This window comes from Falco biarmicus, chromosome 10 (assembly GCF_023638135.1).
Source record: "Falco biarmicus isolate bFalBia1 chromosome 10, bFalBia1.pri, whole genome shotgun sequence".
NCBI lineage: Eukaryota > Metazoa > Chordata > Aves > Falconiformes > Falconidae > Falco > Falco biarmicus.
Genome location: NC_079297.1, coordinates 11843462 through 11865339, shown reverse-complemented (window position 1 = coordinate 11865339; position 21878 = coordinate 11843462). Strand labels below are relative to the sequence as shown.

General features: G+C 34.0%; 2 protein-coding genes across 3 annotated transcripts in view; one reads left to right on the top strand and one right to left on the bottom strand.

The window, feature by feature from the left end:
• Positions 1-17766, top strand: part of SYCP2 (synaptonemal complex protein 2) — a 32044-nt gene extending 14278 nt beyond the window's left edge. The window contains 24 exon segments of the mRNA XM_056354867.1: positions 90-231; positions 366-507; positions 612-697; positions 1211-1329; positions 2114-2144; positions 2746-2810; positions 2918-2975; positions 3653-3708; positions 4237-4285; positions 4407-4581; positions 4973-5037; positions 6667-6843; positions 7639-7828; positions 8140-8390; positions 8517-8687; positions 9070-9160; positions 9755-9940; positions 10236-10363; positions 11002-11096; positions 11178-11277; positions 12018-12076; positions 12407-12485; positions 12922-12978; positions 13319-17766. Coding sequence (XP_056210842.1) covers positions 90-231; positions 366-507; positions 612-697; positions 1211-1329; positions 2114-2144; positions 2746-2810; positions 2918-2975; positions 3653-3708; positions 4237-4285; positions 4407-4581; positions 4973-5037; positions 6667-6843; positions 7639-7828; positions 8140-8390; positions 8517-8687; positions 9070-9160; positions 9755-9940; positions 10236-10363; positions 11002-11096; positions 11178-11277; positions 12018-12076; positions 12407-12485; positions 12922-12978; positions 13319-13372 — 2626 coding nt within the window. The 3' untranslated portion in view covers positions 13373-17766.
• Positions 17767-17891: 125 nt separating this feature from the next.
• Positions 17892-21878, bottom strand: part of PHACTR3 (phosphatase and actin regulator 3) — a 114104-nt gene continuing 110117 nt past the window's right edge. For both annotated transcript variants that reach the window (XM_056354865.1, XM_056354866.1), the window contains exons 12-13: positions 20508-20584; positions 17892-18491 (exon numbers count right to left, since the gene is read on the bottom strand). In XM_056354865.1, coding sequence (XP_056210840.1) covers positions 18476-18491; positions 20508-20584 — 93 coding nt within the window. In that variant the 3' untranslated portion in view covers positions 17892-18475. The remainder of the gene's footprint in view (positions 18492-20507; positions 20585-21878) is intronic.

The following is a 21878-nucleotide window of genomic DNA, read 5'->3' as shown; positions in this document are numbered from 1 at the left end:
TACTTTCCAATTTTGTGATGCATGTTTATTATAATTAATACTCACTTTCTGCAATTCACTCATAATAAGATGGTATTAACTTTTGTTAGGCTGTCTGGTCTTTTGGAGAGTTCCTTTGATAAAACCAAAACATGGAAAAAGAGAGCATGCTCTGTTCCTGAGAAGAATGTAACAATTGGTGACAAGCAAAAGCTAAATTCATCATTGGCACGTGCATCCCATCCAGGTTATGTTCATACTTTTAACTGCTAGTGTTAAAAAAAATTCAGATTGATTAACCGCTAGTGTTAAAAATTTTTCAGACTAATTTTTTACCTACAGCTGTGCTTTTTTTTTTTCTCCCCTGTATTAGTTTCTATTGTTAGTGAAATAGCTGTGGAAAAAAACACATTTATTCCAGTTTTTGAAGTATCTTTCCCAATAAACAAAGAAATTAAAAAAGAGAAGAAAACCAGGAAAATGTAATTGATACCATGAAGGAAGAAAACTGCAAAGTACTTAGTGGACAGTCAGTGTTAATCATTTGGAACAGAAACTGTTGAGTACAGAAAGGAAGAATATTTGAGCTATTACTGAAACAGCATTTAAAACATTTCTTTCAGCTAGAGTGTCAGAAACATCTTTGACTTACGATTTTACAAAAGAGGAACCTGATGCTCTCTTTAAGGAGGCTGCACATCCAAAACAATCAAAGATGGTGAGAGTTTCTTACCTTCATTTCTTTGACTTGCAATTAAGAGAATTTTTGAATTTTCGGTATTTCGGAATTTGTATTTTACTTTCATTTAGTCACAGACTTACTTTTAATGGCTTTTCACTAATACAAAGTGAATTAAGTGTTAGCTTCACTGTTTACTTTTTCAGTGTGACTGATAAAGATGATTTTACTCTGAATTCCTTTCTAAGAATCATATTTAAAAAGAAATAATTCTTAAATAAGCACCAGCTTCTGCTTCTCATACACTTCTTCATTCACTTTTGAATGTTACAGTACACAACCACAGCATTTAAAAAAAAATGTGCTAAACTGATGTTTTGTTGCTTGCTATTTGAACAACGCAAAGGAAAATGGTTTTCAAAGGAATGTGATTAAGTACATCTAGAAGACATTTCATGAAGTTTAGGTGATTGTTGGGAACCTGTAGTTCTGTTTGCAGCTTTGCCCTTCTGTTAAATGGGCTCGAAGTTGAGTCTTAAACTATTTTTATAGAAAGCAAAGTCTGAAGAAATGACAGATGCAGCAAAATCACTGATCAGTAAAATCAGTGACAGATACAAAGGAAAGACTGATGAGAAAAGCAAAGCAGGAGACTCTTTGGGTATTAACAGGTATGATGTGAATATTTACTTTTGTGTTTATTCTTTTTGTGTATGTGTCTGTGATCTGCTCCATCTAGTTATTTCACATCCTGCTTCCATCTGAATCATTTGTTTGCTTCTGATAAACCCTATTGTACAAAAAGCAGAAGACTAGTATTTGAAAAGTTCCAGTAGTTCAACTGTAAAAGCTGTTAGAAACTTTATTCGGTGGTCTTCTGCTTATTCACTCACTCACAACAAGTTCTGTGGAGAGAAATTAACTGAGATAGTTCATGGGCACTGCACATGTTGGGCGTCTCCATTATATCATCATAGCTTGGAGGTCAAACTTGGATTCAGATATTAATTTTCTGATTATTTAAAGTTCCTAGTTCTGTTTTTCTGAAAGAGTTGACGGTTAGAGAGTTTAAATTTAACAAATTCTTACATGAGAAATCTTGTCTTACTTTGCTGGACCTGATGGTTGGAGATAGACTTTACATATAATTCCATGCTCTCCCTGAGGGATTGTAACTGGATGACAAAGGACTGGAATAGTTGGGCTATGTCACCTATTAAACCTTTTGGACAGGGACTTGGAAGACATGGAGCAACTGCAGTATAGCAGTGTGATATGGAATGAATTCTTCTAGAGCACAAAAGTGAAAGGGGCTGATCTCTTTTAATCCACTTGGGTTTGTCTTTAAATACCTGAATAAATTTGTTGTGGTTTATAAGGCTTTTATTTACATAAGCAGTATTCTAATGCATATATTGTCATTAGCATTTAACAAAACATATCTTTATTTTTTAGGCCACATTTAAATAAATCCTCTGTCTCTAAGGTAACATTATTGCTTTTGTTGGAATTTTTTTTCATATTGGATATATGTACTTATATGGTGGCAGCTAGTAGATGTAAAGCAAAAATCCACAAATACTGCTGAACATTAAATATCTGTAGATGTTAATGTTAATTATGCATTGATTATATATACTTAAAATACTTTTAATGTATTTACTTATGTGGATATTTTTACAGACAACCATCAGCCAGTGGAACCCAAATTAATTTCTGTTTTCATATTGTATAAATCAGATCTGTTCCCTTTGAACATGGCAATGTTAAATATTTAGAATAAAAATATTACCATAATGAGATTATAGAATCCTTAAATGGGACACAGAAATTAGTCTTAATGTTTGGAGGGAAAAAAATGCTGAAGGTTTTATTGATATCCTTAAAGGATAAATTCCAAAATATTTAGTTTCTGCCAGCTCTTGTCCCCTTTTGCTGTATTGTACTGTTGCTGATCATGTGGAAATCTGAGCAGCTGCTAGGTTTTTTAACATGTTCACAATGAAGAACTTGCGTTTTGAGATGACAGTGTGTATGAATGCATAGTTCAAATTTGACATGTGAGTTAAATTTTTATTTATGTATAGGGAGAAGTTCGGGATAGAAGCCTGAAAAGTACTACTTTTCTTAATGTAACTGCTGGTCATATTGTGTAAGTAGTCAAAACATTTTCAAACAAAATTTCTAATTACCCCTACCTAACTTTGTGAGATGTTCGTTAATTCAGTCACAAAATTGACCTCAATGTCTGTTTGACAGGGATGATGTCTACAACTTTAACATCAGTGTGTTTGATGAGCCTACAATAAAGCTTGGAGTAAGAATATAACTGAAACTGATATGTTACGAACAGAATATAAAGGAGTTCAGTCAACTTAAATTATATCTACTGAAAGTATAGTTATCATCTAAAAATTCAAATTATGTTACTGAACTTGCCATGTAAATGCCTCCATCACTTTCAAATGTATCATACATGCTGTTCTACAGTTCTGGCCGCTTAAAGCTATTACAGTGTTTTCCTGAAGTAAGAATGAAACAGTTGTTAGGAGTATCGTTATTTTTTTAATTTTAATTTTTAAATTATCTTACTATTCTGAAAGCATTATTGCCATCCTTCCAATCCCTATCGTAAAGATATCTTTGCCCAGATGTTTAAGTATAATATCTAGCTAAGGTAAAAGCAAAAGACAACAAAAGATCGTTTTGCTTCTTATGGCTTAGCAGAGCCTGCTGAATTGGTGAAGGTATTGAATGGAAACTCATTTATTAGTTTGAGGTACTGAAAGCTTCGGTCAGTTCCGGTTGGTTTTAGCTATAATCTCTGTTCTTAAATAATGTCTAAGATAGAAATTAATTGTCCAAAGTTAATTGATGAGTACAAAAACTGAGCAAAAAAGCCCCCTAGCTGTTACTGTCTGTTGGCCTGTTTAATTTTGTTCAAATGTATAACAAACGAAAACCTTCATTTGTTTTATTTATTTACATTTTTAGATCCAAGAATTGCACGTTACTGAACTGAGTGTTCGTACAGATCCGAACAAAAAAGGGTAGGGATGTTACATTTTGTTCCAGTCTACTGATTATCAAGAATAGTACTGTCTGCATTCTCCTGCCCAGCATTCCATTATTAAAATCTAGGGAATGTATGCATGATAATACCTTGACTGAGTTGTTTTTTTCAAGCAATAAACATAGCTGCTGTGGTCTCCTAGGCTGTATCATGACTTTCCTTTGGGAAGCTGATAAAAAGAATGTGTTTCAGGAAGAAAACAGCTTTAGTTCTCTTCATGGAATATTATGGGGATATAAACTCCTGAATAGAGTGGGGTAGTTTTTTTTTAATGTTCAGCCTGCAAAGGGATGTATTGTTACTGTGTGTTCTTACCGATCACTAGCAAATAAACACGAGCCTTTAAGGTTTAAGGTGAACAGGTATTTCCAAAATGGGTGTGAAAACAAAAGTAGGTAAGTTTGTTTGAATCCTCAGTTCACATACCACATGAATAGTAGAAAGATTTAAAACAAGTTATTTTTAAATGTGTCATTTAAAGGTGTTTTTTCTTCTTTTAATTAAGGAGTGCAAATGACAGTAAAACTAGCACTGAAGTGACAGGAAGAAAAAAAGTAAGGTTCAGATTTTTGTGGATCAATATACTTTGTCTTCGTGCTTTAAATATCAATACTGTAAGTAACAGGTATATTAAAAGTAAATCAGTAACTTAAGAACTTTTTGGGTTTTTTGTAGACTAGAAACAATCGAAACAAGAAGCATCTCTTTAGTGATGCAGATACAGAATATGGAGGTGATGAGAGCAAGACAGACATTAGTTGGCTACAGGAAGCAAATAAAAAATCTAAAGCCCGGTTAATTGATTACAGTAGAAATAAAAACTTAAAGAAACCAATAAGGACAGGCAAAAGTAAGAATGGTTTTTTTGTACTTAAGAATGTTGCAATAAGTTTGTCCATAGATACTAACTGCACAGCATATAATGTGTTGTGTTGCAGATAAAATCTGGTTTCATTGTCTTATTTCCAAGCATAAAGAATTTTCAGATTAGCTCTAATAATTTATAAAGGTTAACTTTGAAAAAGTATGTATTTTAACGTGTAAAATTATTGGAGGATGAGACAGGCAGGACTTGATTATAAAAGCCTTTGGCATTACAAAATAATGTGCTGAAAGCTGTTTACTGAATCTTTAAATTTGTGGGCATAAAAGTGGTTCTGTGATTTTTCCAGCTAAAAGTCTAAATGTCAACCATTTGAATATTTTGCTGATTTTTCTAACTTTATGTATCGTAACAGCAGATAAATTATCTGAACCTGCTTGCCGTGTGGATAAATGTAAAGGCAAAAATGCAAATAAGGAAAAGGTAAATGTAAAGTTGTGACTAGACTGGTAATACAGTTTCTCTAGTGAGTTAAGATATTTTGAATATGTTTTAAAATAATTTTTCATAAATACATGCTGTTTCTCCATGCTTATTTCAAGATCATTTGTTAATACAGCTGCTTCTTTTCAGGTACTTTATTCTTCTTATGTAGTATTTAGCTAGTGTTTCAGGCATAATACTAGCTGTGAGTTAGAGTGATTATTATACATTTACACTTTTCTAGGTTTTATTACTTAATATTATTGATTATGCCTATTTACTGCTTAATAGCCATCTGCTCCATTGAATATGCCATTAGCTTTTCAGCAAGGGTTTTCATGTGCCTTGTGCTTAACTGAATTTTAATACCTTTGAGGTTATAATTTCTTTAAATGAATATGTGTAACATCATGTAACTGTGAAAACAAAAACGCAATAGATACTCAGAAAGAATAATCATTGCAAAATATTGTAAGCATGTTAGTTGGGAGTATAATAAGTTACAAGACATTATGAACATCAAGGGAAGGGGCTTGTAGATGTTTGTAAGTCACAGTTTAAAAAACAAAACCAAACATAGGAACAAACAAAAAAAGCAAAACGTCAAACAAAACCTAAAAGCTTCCCATGTCCCCTCTAGACTATATTTTTCTCTCTCAGACTATACAAAACTTGTTAATGTTGATAGCTTAAAGCTACATACATGCATTCAATGAAGTCATACATATGAAAATATGATCACCACATGTAGGTATTGATGGTGACGTCTAGTCCATGTAAATCAAAACTGAAGAGGGCTTCAGTTGCCCAACATTTTATCTGTCTACTTACTAAAAAGTGTCCTTTTTCATTAGTGAAATTCCCCAGATCTGCCCAAACACATTCAAAATGCCTGCTTTGAGGCGGTGGGGGTCCAGTACTGCGTAGACTTAGATGGAGAGCATCTAAAGCCCAAGTCGCTAATAGACGTGGTCGTGGAGGTGAGGAAGCTAGCACAGTGTACGTTTTGCATAGAGCACTTTTCAAGAGAGTAGGAGGCAGAAATTCTACTCTTGCCAGCCTCTCCTAGTCTGAGAGGTGCTGCACTTATATTTTACATCCCTTCTAATGTCAGATCCCTGGGGTACTTTCAGTGAGAACATGCTTTGCTCTATTTCTGAAAATTGACTGCTGTGTAGAGAGAGTGGCAGTAGTTATGATGTAGAAAGGGACAGATAGGAAGGAAGCCTAATTCTAGCCTAGTGGTTAAGGTAAGCGGTTCAGAGGTGATGATCAAGGATACTGGTTCCTGCTCACTATGCAGGCTTTTGCTTTTGTTCATTTAAATGTGCACATATTTGGGGGAGCAAGCTTTGGAAATGCACTTTAGCTTTGCTGTAGTTCAAAAATGGCATTGAGTTTGCCTCTTCACTTTTTTTGACTCTTACTTTCCTGACTGCATTGTGTGAAAATTATCTTCCAAAAATGCTTATTAGACTGATGGTTGGACTCTGTGAGCCGGTAAAGTTAAACTTTTATTGGTTTTGAAAGAATGGATTTCAAGTAATTAAACGCAGTTACCTGCCATTTATTCTTACGTATTTATTGATCATTCTGATACAAACTGAAGATGTTTTTATTCCTCCAAAGATAAACAAACGTAAAGAACAGAATCTAAAAACTGATGAAACGATAGAAAAAAACACCAGGCAAAAACTACCTCGAAGAGCAGCATTAGCAAAAAATTACAAAGAGCCTTCCAGTTCAGAGCCAGGGAGTGAATGGGAATTTTCAGCACGCAGGTCTGAGGAGAAATCAAAAGTACAGGTATACAGTTGCACTTTATTCTTCTGCCCACTTCTGCCATATTTTTCAAAATAAACTCTGGTCTACTTTGTACTTAGTACTCCTGAATTTTAGGTGCCCAATATGAGCAAGTTGAAATTATTTTTACTTATTATTTCTAGTAGTGCCTTTTTTAATACTGAGTATTTAGCTGCTTAGAAAATCAGTCCTAAATAATCTTCTCAGTCATAATAGTATTTCAGTTTCTATTTATGAAACTTTTTCTGCTGCAAACAACTATTGTGTCCTTTATCTTAAAAACAGTATTTTGAAAGTGTCTATTAAATGGGAGGTTTTAGTGAGCCAAATTTTGTTCTTTTAGGTAATTGATTTTGATAATGCTATGTCTATTCTGTGTACAATAGAAGATGCTGACTTTGATAGAGGGTATGTCAATACATTTGCTGAATATCCAAATAGTATTTTTAGTAAATGAAGCAATAACACTGAGTGCTAAAACATTTTCCTTCTTTTAGCATAACATTTCAGTGTATATGAATAGGTCTATAAACTTCATTGATGAAATCCTGAAGCATTGGTAATTGCTTCCAAAAGTTAAGAAGTTCAGAAGAATAGAAATTTAGGTGCCGAATTAAACAAATTCAGTGTTTACTGGAACACCTGATACCCTTATGAATTTAATTACTTTTAATGATGTTCCATTTTGAACCTTCTGCTTGTTCAATGGTTCATAAAATTAATGTGCTTTTTCCCTGCATACATATACACTTCTGTATGTTTACAAATAATGGTCCTATAAACTTCGTATTTTAATAGAAGCATATGAATGAGGAAAACAAGGATGATAATCAGCAAAAGAAATTCCAGAATATTGTATCTATGGAGCCAAAGACAGTCGCTAACTATGAACATAAAACATTTATTAAATCAAAGAATTCTGCAGAGCAACAAAAGGAAATTGAAGTGCCTTCATTTGAGAGTCCTGCATCTCTTGAGATAATGAGATGTAGGTATTTTGACTTTGTTTATAGCAATACTGTAGCAAAAGTTGGAGGTTAAATGAGGGTTATCACAGTAGTACAATTTTACATTTATTTCATGCATTTAAAACAGGAGATACATCCCTAAGTGTTAGAATGAATCTGGTGACCACTAAAATAGTACAGTGTGTGCAAAAACTGCCAACACTTAAAGTAAAATTCCACATATCTGAGACTTGCAAATACTTATGTGTTGGAACTGTTAGCAATATGGGGCTTTCACTTACCTTTTTTGACTCTCGTTCCTCATGCTGACAGTTAAGTAACTGTTTTCTAGGTTCTGAAGGAATATCAGAAGGAGACATTACTCAGGAGCATACTTACAGTGAAGTATCACCTGATCTTCGGGAGTCAACACCAGAAAAAAGGGAAATGTTAAACTTTGAGAAAGGAGTCTCTCCCGATAACTTCTCTCCACAAAAAAATAATATTGAAAGTATATGTCTAAATCAGTCCCCTGAGGTGACTGTTAAAAAGTTAACATTTGGAAATAAAAGTTTATCACCAGTTTTAACTGAAGCATCTTTGGTAAGAACATTGAAGTTACTCTACATGTACTTCAACTAAAATTGTTCCATTCAACTGTCAACTGTTTTATGCTTTTGTATGTCTCCTTTCAATAATGATTTATTTTTTGTTGTTGTTAACGTGTAGCTTAGCTTAGCGACATACAAAACTGTCAGTGGAAAACATGCAAAGGGATCTGTATCTGAACCATGTGATAATAATGAAGATTCAAGTTTCAAGCATTGCTTTTCAGACCTACTTTCTATTAAAGGAAAACTACAAGCTATCACTAAACCTATCACCAAAAGTAAAGAAGAGGTATGTTACTAAATCCTTTGCTTTTCAGAAGAGAGCTGCAGCTTTTCATCTATTTTATCTACTTTACAGATGGTGAGAATTAAGGGAAATACATCTTCCTTAATGTTACACACTAGACAATGTTTACTTGTCTCCTGCTTGGAAAATCCTAGTAGTTAATTTTTAAATATTTGAGATAAATTAGGGAATTATCATATGGATACAAGGAAAGAATTGTATTCCAACAAGATCAGTTATAATTAATATCTTAAATAACAGGGAGTTACTATAGTTGTTTTCATGTACCTAGTTTAATGAAAAGCAACATAAATGTGGATTTCTGGTGAAGACTTCTGAAAGTGCTTTAATCTGGAAGCTCATAAATCAGTGACTTTTCTTTTAGGATTGTGTACCACCATCTCCATTATCCGTTTGCAGTAGAAGTAAAGCACAGACTTGGAGTGAAGAACCTGACGACCCCATACACGAGTCAGGTACAAAGATTTAATTTAAAGCAAAAGACTTTCTATGTGTCTCCATGAAGATTAAGAAAAATGTTTATTTGGCATAAAAATACAGCCCAAGTTTTTAAATCTTGTTTTCTTTTATATATTTTCAGTATTATTCCATTTTTACGCTCTCATCTTCTCTGCTGTTTTAATTATTCCAAAAAAAACCCCTGAAAATTTGGCTCCAAAATATGCAGTTCCTGTAAAGAGCTAGGTGCACTTTTAAGAGAGTTAGAATACTGGTATTCTATGTATCAGTATATACTGATATTTACTGATACTAGAAAAAAGTAGGGATAGTGGTATTATCAGGAAAAGAGGGCTTAGGATGAGTCTCTTCATTGAATAAGTCTTGCATGTGTCCAAGTTTCGAGTTCCATTGAAATCTTGTTCATGTACATCAAGTTCTTTCTATCTACTGAACACGCCCTCCATAAATGTACTGCTTATTATTTTTTATGTAGTTCTTGAGTTCTATACTCCTAGAGTTTGGATCCAAAGGGTCAATAAACACTTTATCCTCCATGTCATTGCTCTAAGTAATCCTAAAATTAAGCATTGTTTTCATGTTTATTAAAGGATCGAGTATACAGACATTTCTGAAACGAAGGTACCACAGTGATACAGAAGGCAGTTCAGATGAAGCAGAAACAAGCAAAGAGGAGGAAAAGAAAGGACTCAGAGGAACAAAGTTACAGCCTAGAAAATTATCTAAATCAGGTGATACTGTTACAGAAGTTGGTTACAGAGTGAAAGTTGACTATAGTTCTGGAAAAGTTGAAAGTAACATAACAAATGAAAGATTTAACAAGAAAAGATAATATCCATAAAAAAGCATTTTACATGTTTAAAAAAAAAGAAATAAAAAGAAATGCTAAATATTTAGAGACTATATCCATTTAAAAAGTCAGACAATTGATACGAAAATAGAAACCGGTCTCAGCCATCTAATGGATGAAATTAATCTATATATAACAAAAGCTACTCTAGGCCCTGTTGCAACTTCAGATAGGATGCCTGTTCATACTGAATTGTGACATCTTTTTTTACTTCTCTTCAGTGTCTGAAAGCATATCGACTGTATCTGTAAATGATATGTCTGGTTTGGATGGGGAAATCTGGGAACCTGGTTCTTCAACTATCAGGATATGTCAGAAACTCCAGAAAGAATTTACCAAGAAAATTGAGGCAAGACATTTCATATACATTATCAGTTGTCTGTGTGGGTACGTGTGCCTATGAATGATGGCTTGTCTTACACCACAGAATTTGCTTAAAATGACATGAAAATAGCTGTGTGCATAGAACTTCAAGAAATGACAGAACTAATTTCCTTGTATGCCTTTTTCAATCCTGTTATATAGTTAACTCTCCAATTATTTTATTTCCCAGGTCTGTTGTATTTTTTATCCTGTCCGGTGTTTTAAAACAAATTTAGGTATATAAAGCAATGAGCATACAGCAGTTTGATTATTTTTTTTTTCAAATTATCAAACCCATGAATGAAATTTATTTGCAAAAAGGAAAACATGACCCTGAATAGCATTTGTTCATCTAAGGCGGCTGTTAAGCAACATCATTTGTTCAATGTGTACCTTTTCTATTTTAAGGAAATATATTTTTCTAATAATGTACTTCTAATTAAGTTAGGTAGAATTTTATCAAAAACATAAATCCATGTTAGTTTACATTTCATTAACAGAAGGCTTTTCCTGAAAGGATAGGGAGATGATAAAATATTTTTTGATTACAGTACTAAACATACTGCAGGTTTTTTTTTCCTAAAGTAAAAATAATCTGAATTTAATGTTAAAACATCCTTATAGAGTCGCTCACAGAAAATGGATCATTTTACTAAGCAATCACTACGAGCTGCCCATGAGCATTTGACAACAATGAGTTACCAGCTCCATGAATGCAGGTCTGTAACAGAAGTTTTATTTTAAAATGCCCTTAAAATGCAATTAATACCTTCTAAAAGTAACTCATTTTGTTTTGGTAGGATCAGGCAGCTGGACAAATTTCAGTTTACTCTCCTTGAGGAACTTGAGAATTTTGAAAAAGATTCTCAGTCCCTGAAAAACATGGAAAAAGAATTCTCGGTTTGTATTTTAATTGCTTGATCATAGAGAAAAGTGAAATCTTAGAATCCATAGATTACTCATATCACCTTTAACTTCAGATCATTAATTCTGATTTAAAAAGCCTTTATCATTTTGCTTAAAGTTGGGTCAAATTTCAAATAATCAATTTGAGGTGTTAAGATTGGCCAGTGCTGTACTGTTAAAATTTCTAGATCACCAATATATTTTTTCTTCATCGAATAAACTACTACTTTTAATGGACTATTTATCCCACTTCATGAGCCTTTTTTCAGCTGTCCTATATGTAGAAACAGCATGTAGGCATTGAACCTGATATGGTGTGTGTTCTATGACAAGCCAGTTGACGTTATGGCTCTGCTACTTGCTGTAATGTAAAAATCAATATAAAAATATTAACGTAAACATGAGACTATTTGGTTTTTTTCTTTTACTCTGGCTTAAATTATACAGAAATTATGATTAAAACTTTATGCCTAGTCTTTTTCAACATTTTGAAACTAGAAACAGGATTTTGGTGAAACTGGTTCTGTGAAAATAGAATTCCTGAAGTGCCTCACCCTGCCAGCTAGGCTTTTTTTTTTGTTCTCCCAAGCTTCTGTGGTGACTGTGAAACTCCTACCCATTCTGTGCTGAGCTTGTGATTGTAGGTTATTTTATTCATATTAGATATTTGTCAGGTTTAGTTCAGAAAATACTAGTTCCTACTAATTATCATCTATTAATATTTTTCTTTCCAGACTTTTTGGAAAAAACATACACATACTTTTAGTATGTACATGAAAAATGAGCAACAGAGGTTAGTAGACTTCATTATCCCAGGATGAGATTTTGTGTTTGGCTCATTAGAGGTGTAAGTTAGGTCAACTACTATTCTCTGTGCAGTGTCTTTCTCTCATGAAATAGAGATAATAGATGGGATGAGGAAATTAGATTAAATGTTACGTTACAGGAAAAATGTAATTACTCTCCATGTAAATTTCTCAACATACCTTCCATCAGTAACAACGATGGTAATATTTATCCATGCTTTTACATACATCCCATTATTTGTGGTCTATTTGTATTCGTGATATGTGTGGGAAGTTCATACATAGCAAAGCTTTTTGAACTGCTTTTATTTCTTCAGAGTTCAGATTCTTAAAACTTCATTTGAAAATAACATCTACCATACTGTTGACTATGAAGAACGTGTTTTTACTTCACAGGTATGGGGAACTTCTGTTTCTTTCTTGTTTTTAATCATTCTTCAGTTTTGCCAATAGGTATCAATATTGACTTTTTTCTAAGTAAAGTCTTTATCCTCAGCACTGTATTAATGGCACATAAATATTTCTGTAGTTCTTCATTGTCATAAAATGTCCTTTAATGTTACAATATTCAGTGTTTTAGGCCTAGATTTCACCCATTAGAAGTTGTGTGCAGTTATGTGGAAAACTGCTGCAAGATTTACTCTGTATTCTGTGGTGTTGTTTATTAGTGTTCATCATTGGAGAAGGAACAATTTTAAAACATGTCCCCTAGGCAGGTACATGTGTGTGCATCTGTATCTCTCAGTTATGAACCATTTAGGGATGTAATTGTCATATTGAAAATGGGTTACCGGTTGTGAGCAGAGAAGGCGCATTCAGTATCTTTTTGTAGATGCATCTGATGAAAGAAGATGTAAAAGGACTCCAAGAGAAACTTCTTAAAGAAATGGTAAATTAAATCACCTTGTCTTCATTTTTATTTATTAAGTATAGCTGTTTGAACACTATAAATTCCTAAAAATTGTAATTTTTAGTCCCCTATTAAAAACAAAAATTAGTCAGAATGCAGGTATCACTGGCATGTTATACTTTAAACCTTACCTGGGTAATAAAAGCAGCACATACATATAGACATACTGTTTTAGTTCTGAATCGTAGTATGTTGAATGTTGACATGGAAAAGAAAAATATCATGTTTTATATGTTAAAAGCAGCATATGATATGTGCCAAAATTACAGTATTTTAAAAAAATACTTAAAAGTATGTGTAATGTAATGCCTTTGCACAGCAAGAAGAGGAACTGTGTAATGTTCGCAGAGGACTGGAGGCACTGTTTCGATAAGATGGAATTCTGAAGTAGTATTTTCAGGTACCTTCCTGAAATTAAAGGTTAATATAAATACTCTTTTATAATGTAAAATTTGACAACTTTTTTTTTTTAACACTCAAGGAAACTATTGTAATGAAAGCATATTTTATTTAGTGATACTAAAATCTTTGTGGCTAAGACTTTTCCTTTTATATGTGAGATTTGAAATTATTTTACTGAATCTGCTAAAATGCAATATGTATATTTTTTGATTTTTTGCATATGCTATTTTTTAAGAAGTCTTTAACTAGGCTTGTTCACTGACTTTCAGAGAAATCACTTTGAATTTCACTTTGAATCTATGTTTGGGGTCTGTGTGTACAGAATACCCCTTTTGTCTGATCCCAAATACTGTCCAGAATTATTTAGGGATCAAATCACCTGATTTGATCTCAGTCCTGTTTGTCTGTGGTGTGTGTTAGACTTCAACAGGAGTTTCTAAGAGCAAACTAAACACTTGTGGTTGAACTACGTTGCAAATATTTGTATTAAATATTTCAAGAAAAATATATATTGTCTGTCTTTTATTTTACAAAATGTCATCACTGTTTTGTTTCAAATCAGTAAAACCTATTTGCACATCAGTCAAATAAAACTTACTGCTGCGCAAATATTTCATTTAAGACAACAGATAGCAAGAGGGCCTGCTATCTGTAGCTCAGAAATACATCCTGCATACTAATACAATCTATTTCATGTACTTGGATTTCAGATTTCCTAAGAAAATGACCAGTGAGTCATAATTTACACTTCTGCTTTGTTGCTGTGTATCAACTATAGTTTCTTCTGAATGTTTATGATGTGCAACTTCTAAGCTAATATTTCTCTTAATTTGTTTTTAAATTAAACAAAAACCTACCTTGCATCTTATAGTTCGTTAGCAACGTTTTAATCCTTAACTTGCAATCCTGCATGTAAATACTGTAAACTTTAAAGGCTGAGAACAATACCTTTTAATATTTTTCATTTAACTTATTTTTAAAAATGGGGATTAAAAGCTTACAGCTGATCAACAAGTAACAGATGTAGAGAGTAACTCGTAGAACGTGTGTATCTTGGAGCTTGTCTGCGTTTCCACATGCAGAGCTGCCTTTTTACCATGGAACTGATTCCAAATGAACACTGCCAGTTCATTCAGCGCAGCACTAATGCAGCTTCCCAGCTTCTGGAGCAAGGCTGAGGAGGGTACATGCTTGTCTGATGTTATGACCACAGAGGTTTCAGAAGAATGTAGTAGCCAGTTTTGGGGTAACAGCTCTTCACAGCTTAGTTACTTTATAGCACTTATTTTACATTCTGTTATACCTCTTATTCTGTGCTTTGGTTGTCTTTAACATCATACACATTTCTCTATTTTTTCTTCCATTATTCTCTCTGCCCTGTGAACTCTTTGCTTTTCCTCAGTTTCCTCACTATTATATTCCTAATACTGCTGTTATCAACAGAGGGACCTTTACTTACAGTAGCTTTCTTTAATCTAATTTTTTCTCATATTACTGAAACCACTGTTTATTGCTCAAACTCTTCATTATTTTCATTCCAGCTAGTTCTGAATGCAGCTATTGTGCTATATGGCTATTACTGTCATGTATTGTTTTTTGAAAAGTCTAATGGACTGGCTTTCATCATTTTAAGTTGTTGGCTGTTACTTAGGTCTCATGTTGGTTTAATTTCCTTCAAACCCACCAATCATTTTTTCAAAGTACTTATCAGTACAGGTTCCCTGCTGAACCTCACCACTATCTGCATCTTTGGTACTTAACCAGTTTCCTTTGATTAACTCTTCGTTGGCCCACACAGTGTCTGGCCTATGAGTATTTCATATATCTGTGAAGTTACTCTTCATTATTTCTGACAGTCCTCAGACATTTCATAAAGTTTATTTTCAGAGAGGAAAAATGGCATGATTTAAAATTGAATTTTAAGGTAAAGTTAAGGTAGAAAACTCTTTGAAAGAGGTCCTTGAAGAAAATGGGAAAATCTATTGTTTTCTGAATTATTTCTTTATATTAATAATGTCTTTACATTAAAGAAAAAAAGAGAAGTCCACACTCATAGATTGTAGCCTGAACTCAGCACTCACCAAGCAAACTACTGTAATTTCAAAGTTTGCCTCAGTCAGAGCAGGGGTGGGACCCAACGGCTTTGGGAAAGGACCTGGATTCTTACCAACCTAAATTATTCTATGAATTTAGGAAAAAGATTGCTTTTATTCTTGCTGAAAATACAATCTTTAAAAATCAGGTTCTTAGATCAGAAATGGGTGTGATAGATGCCTATCCAGTGTGCATTGAGAGTAGAATGCAGAGTAATTGGTGTTCTTAGCCTTCATTGATAGGAAATGGTTTATTGTAAGCATAAGGAGTTGTAAAAGAAATATATTTCTAATTGATTATAAAAATATAAGGCTGTGTCGTGTCTGGAAATCATTGTGTTGAAATTGCCAGTAAATAATTTGGTCAATTCATCCCATCTACGTAAGCGTACTTAATGCTTTTGTAATTTTTCTGAGCCTCTGAGTGGGTTTTGTTGAGCTTGCGATCACTGTCGTCTCCACTAGATGGACCTCATGAGATGTTAAACTTTTAAGTGGTCTAATTTAATTTTATTCGGATGCAAAACAGTATTTTTCTCTTAACTGCACAAGGTTTTAAAAAGTGCACTGCAAAGCCCGAATTATTTTCTAAGGTGAGTGCATATTGGAAAAATAATAAAACTTCTATTTTTAGTGAGGACTCATGATAAAGTAGAAGTATGAAATTTCACTGTCCAATCTCAACCTCACCCCATCAACTTCGAAACCTTTGAGCAGGTACAACCAAATTTAACAAATGTAAAAATGTGAAGCCTATCACCAGGGAGTATTCACACAGGCAAACATCAGCACAGGGTGATTGCTTTTTGGGGCAGGGAAGAAGTGAAGTATATTGCTGCATAACTACAAGGTGGTTAAGTCACATTAGTAATACAGCTCATAGGCATTGTCTGAAATTTAAAAAGCTGCTAAGTCACCTTTAAAATGTTTTCCTGTTTATTATATTTTTCAACATAATTTTAACATGGTTTATATAATATTTTTATTACCAGTGAAAGTATTGCATTGCTGCTAGATAGGAGTGTTACTTTCATGGTTTATTAGCCAAGTTTGTAGTTACATGTCATCTACTGTTCTGAAACTTAAAATGGTTCTTCTGCTGAAGAAACTTTTCCCCTTTCTGTTTATCCTTGTTTGTATATTATACCTGGACTATCATTATATTGTTGTTTAGAATTAATAGTATTTTATTAATAATAAAAGTAAAATGATTGATAAATATAATAGTATGTTAAAAGGCTAGTTATAATGTTACATATTTCTGTGAAAAGCCAGAAATTTGTAATTCAGCAGGTTATAAAATATCAATAAATAGGAAAAAAGTCTTTGGATAGAAAGTAATCAGGTAATTCAAGTCTTCAACTAATAGGTCACATAATTTTTTGAACGTTAGAAAGTTGTACAAAATTAGAGCTAGCTACAACAAAGCTAGCAAGCTTCGTTGGTCCTGGGCACCACATCTCCCATGATTCCTCTGTTTCTTCTAGCATTGCCCTTTCTGACATACATTTTAAGCGTTGCACTGTATGTTCTTACTTTCCATTCATAAGCATTAGTTTATCCAACAAATGGCACTATATTTGTTGTTTCATCCCCACACTGAGCAGCAGAAGAGAATTGAAAGTTAGTCCAGCCACTCTGCATCGATTCTATTCGCCACCTTGCAGCAATTTAATAATAGCCTATACAATTCTACATACCCTATTTTGTTTATTGGTTTTGTGCCTCATGGAGATCATCTCAATGAAGCTACAAGATCGAGAGTGCCTTTTTCATGGTGTTAACATTCAACGACTTCCTAAGAGGATAGCATTTAAGACTTCTGGAGAAATTTTTGTCTTGTGTGTGTCCCATTTTGTTGCTATCTTGTCAGGCAGGCTTTCTAGCTATTAGTTGTTATTTTTGTTTCCTGATTTTCATTTTAGTAATAATTTGAGTAGAATTCTCAGATACTTCTAGATGTTGAGCATTATTAGAATGTCTGGCTTTACATTTTTCTCAACCAGTTCTATTTGCTCTGTTATTAGCATTTAGTAACCTTTTTCTTCTTACTGTCAAGAAAGCATTAGATTATTTGTTTGCTAAACATCAAAGTACATTGTTACACTTCTGTCTATAGTTGTCCAATTTAAGTAATTTTGAATGAGAATAATAGTGAACTCCATTGTCATTCTTCAGAGTGCCAGAACCTCAACTTACGTAGAATGACAATCATGTTATGCTGGTTAGGATCTGGTCTAAAACATTGATACTCCACAAGATGGAAAATTTAGTTAAGATCATCCTTTTGAAGACTCTGTGTACATAAAGAAGTGATATGATCTGGTGCATAATAATTGTAAACTTTTTCCTTCCCAAATCTCTGTGGGGAAAAAAAGAGCTTTAGGAAACGTGTTAATTTCCTGCAATAAGTAGTCATTTAATTAAAGAACAAAAGTAACAGGAATCAAAAATGCTTGCAGCTGTGATTCTGTTAGACATTATATAAAAAAGAATGAAATTATAATACATTAAATTAGTTTTTAGAACATGAACTTAAGTGTTTTACAAACTAATTGTGGTAAGTTCAAAATGTCTTGTCAACATAATACTGAATGACAGTGTGTCATGTCCATTTATGTCAGAGGCCTTGGAATGGTAAAGCCTGTACATGCACAACATCTCCTTTTCCAAGATAGACTGCAAAACAGTTTAAAACAAGTGTTAAAGGAGAGTAGTAGGTTCTTTCAAGTAGCTTTACTTCAGTCTTTTTCAGCAGATCATCCCACTCCACAGGCCATCGCTCTTCTGACTTCAGAGCGAAGTACATCTCTGGTGTCTCTTTCTGTAAGTGCTGCAGAGACTTCATCTGCAGAGTCCTTCTTTCACATAAACATCAAGGTATCCTGAACTGAACTTTAGGGAAAGACTTATATATTCCCTGATGTGTGTTCAGCAGCAATATCAAAAAGTAAAGACAGATTCTTCTCAGAAGAAAATTTCTATGGCCTGTGAAATCTAGGAGAAATAAGAGACATTTTTCAAACCACTTTGAAATGAACTACAAAATATATATAATTTTTAAAAATTCTGTGTTAGATTAACAAAAAAATGGGTGTTGTTTTTTTTAAACTATTAATTCTTTTTAAAGGTACAGTAACAGTACTGAAGAACATTAGCAACCTTTTAAGTCTTAATTTTCACCAGCACATTTTAACATGTGCCATGACACTAGTGCAGTTACAGTCCTCAGGGTCCGGTCTAACAAGCCCAGTTTAACAAGTTTAGAGTTACTTGGGAATGCAAATGCAAATACAGGTGTGGGATTGATTTTTTTTCTTTTAGGAGTTAAACCACAGTTTGTCATTGGTAGAAATGTTCTTTATTGTGCAGTGATCCTGTTATAAGAGTTAAGCAATGTTGAGCTGATGCTTTGGAAAATATGAAGACATACTGTTGGTTTAATGTAATGTCTTAAGAGGCTGTCTGGAATAAATCTGCTCTTGCTCTGTAGGCTTGTTCTTTTGGCTGAGATACGTAATTAAAGTCCCAATCATTTGTAATGCTGTAGCACTAATTGTAAATTGTAAGCCTGTTTACTCCTAATATCCTGAACAAATTTCAAAATATATCATTATAATCTATTTAAACTCCCAAGGTAGCTTCAATTGGAGAATGTATATCTCACTTTCAGACTTAAAATGCAGCCTTTCCATTGTTTTTTTTCCACTTATTTCATTCTATTAGTGCAGTGGTGTCTTGCCATAAACATTGAGTGTTAGTCCTGTAATATTAAAAGGGCCTAACAATTGCATGAACAGGCTGGAATTCTATAAATATATCAATTAGATCAATATACATTGTATTTGTGACTCAAGTGTATTTGTCTAGACCATCTTTTCATTGAACATCCAAAGCTCAGTTAAAGGTGGAATTCATTGCCAATTCCGAAATAAGCGTGGAAATGTGGGCCCAGGCACTGCTGAAATGAGCCTTCCAGGATGCCAGACTGCACACCAAGTTCCCTAGTGCAGTGTCAGGCAACTTAATTTAGCAGCAAGTACACCTTACAGACATGGCAAGAGCACACTGTGCTCCCAGCAACTCCTAAGATTGTGTTTTAAGAGCAATCGGACTTGCTCAAGAGACCTAATAGAAATTGTAGGAAATAACCAATTGCTATTTCAGTTTTTAACTAACAAGGTCTTTTTGCAAGTAACAATGGCTGTGGAATCAGCCTCCCTCATGTTTTTCCCCAGTTAGAAGAGGGAAATTAATGTTTTCCTGCATGTTTAAACATAGTACCTGTCATCAGTGCTGGCACGCGAAGCAAGCACTAGATTGACAAGGTTCACACCAGCCCAGCCACTGCAGAGTGCCGAGAGTCCAAGCAGTGCTCTCTCCTGACCTCACTGCTGGGCTGCCATTAAGGGTGCTCGGGGTGCTCGGGGCGGGTTGCGCTCCTTCCAGTAGCAACTGGACTGACATTTGAGGGATACTGACAGCTACAGGCTGAACCAGTTAGAACAAATCGAAGTAGAACAAACACGTTACTGACGGGCATTATGTATGGCTTGTTACGGTATGTAGAATGTTACATTTCTTAGCAGGGAAGTTGCAACCTTTGTGATAAGGTTGCACACTCAAGTACATTTAATTCAAAAACCTTTATACAGTGTATTGTTTGTGTACTTTATTTTCTTAATGTTATACCCTACATTTAATTTTTGTCATAGGTTTTGAATCTTTGGCACAAAGAGCGCAAGCTGAGTGATGTTCTGGAGAAGGTCTGAGGGCTTGTCAGTACATGCTAATCAAAAAAACCACACCCAAACCCACCAAAAACAAACAAAAAGAACCCCAAACCACCAAACAGAAAAGCCAGGTGCTAAACAGGAAGATAAATGCTTCTGTTTTCTTTTAAAATAGAGCTTTCTTTGCATATTCTTTTCCCACATTCAGCATGTAAGAGCAAGATCTACAGATTCAGGACTCAGGCAGCAGGTACTGGAAATAAATAGCTGGAAAACTGACCTTGTCAAATGTTTGCTTGATGCATGTACCTCCATTTCATTACTTTTGTATTCATTTAGTTCTTTCCGAATTGCTGCCTAGGAATCAAAAATAGAAGAAGATTAACAATTTATTTTGTATTTCTAAACTACAAAATACCGGACTTGCAGAACAGGAGTTTTCCAAAGTCGAAATATCCGGTATTAGGTATAGCAAAGCATACCATGCCAGTAGAGATGCTGAATATTTAGGTTATATTTATTGGTGATATGATACTTATTTGTTACTGATTGCTGACAGGGTCGCGTCTGTCTAGAAGCAATTCTGACAGGAGAATAAAACCACAGTGCTTACTGTCTCACATTTAATAAGATCCCTGTTAAAATTTATTAATAATTAAGAGAAGTTGCTAAGAAATTGATCAGCTGGTCAACTGACTTTTGTGGAATTTGAATGTCTATCAGTTTTAATAAAGATCAGACCATTTGCCTTACCACAACTTGCAAATGCCAGTCCAGACTGTTATCACCTGTATCCATAGGATTGCACAGTCATAAGTGAAGAAAAAATGGTGTCTTTTCAGATTAATAAGGAACTTCAAAACTATAAAAGTGAGAGCATTCTTGTGTTTAAATGGCAATTGCAAGTGAACTGGAACATACTGATGCTTTCACAGATTCTTTTATATTGGGTACTTCGTAGTTTAGCTGCCTAAAATTATGAGGCTTGTACCTATGGTTCATGTTTTATATCAGAGATTTGGTTTATTAAAAGAAAAATTAGGAAAAATCATGTATTTGTCTGTGAAACAGAAGTTTTTCAGTCAATGCAATGGTCAAACTCCCAACCCTGTATTCCTGATGTATGCCACTAGTATATGCAGTTAAACTCTGTCACTTTCTTTTTAGCTTATAAACCTGCCTAGTTAACAATACAAAACCAGTAAAACCAGGAAAAGCCCAATTTTAATACATACCCAGTATGTACAGGGAAAATACAAAATATTTTTTCAATTGATTAATATATAATAGCTTATTCACCATTTTAGTGAGCTCAGGAGAACACCAAGAAAGACATTGCTCCTTTTCTGTATGAGTCCTCTAAACCCGCTTGTTGCACTTTCTACTGGGGAGACACAGGAATGGAGAGTGAATTGTTTGATCTCCACATCTCACGACAAAACAGTTCTGCATTTGCCATTTTACCCAGTAATTATCTTGGCATTCCTACTCATTCTGCTTGCTGCAGCCCTGAAACTTGCTCAGCAACTGTCCTATCTGGAATCATGCCGAACTTTTTGTCTTACTACTCAAGCATCTAGATGTGAAAGTGAAATTGGGATGTAAATCTGCTACGTAGCAGGTATGCAAGGGCACAACAATGAGTGGTTGT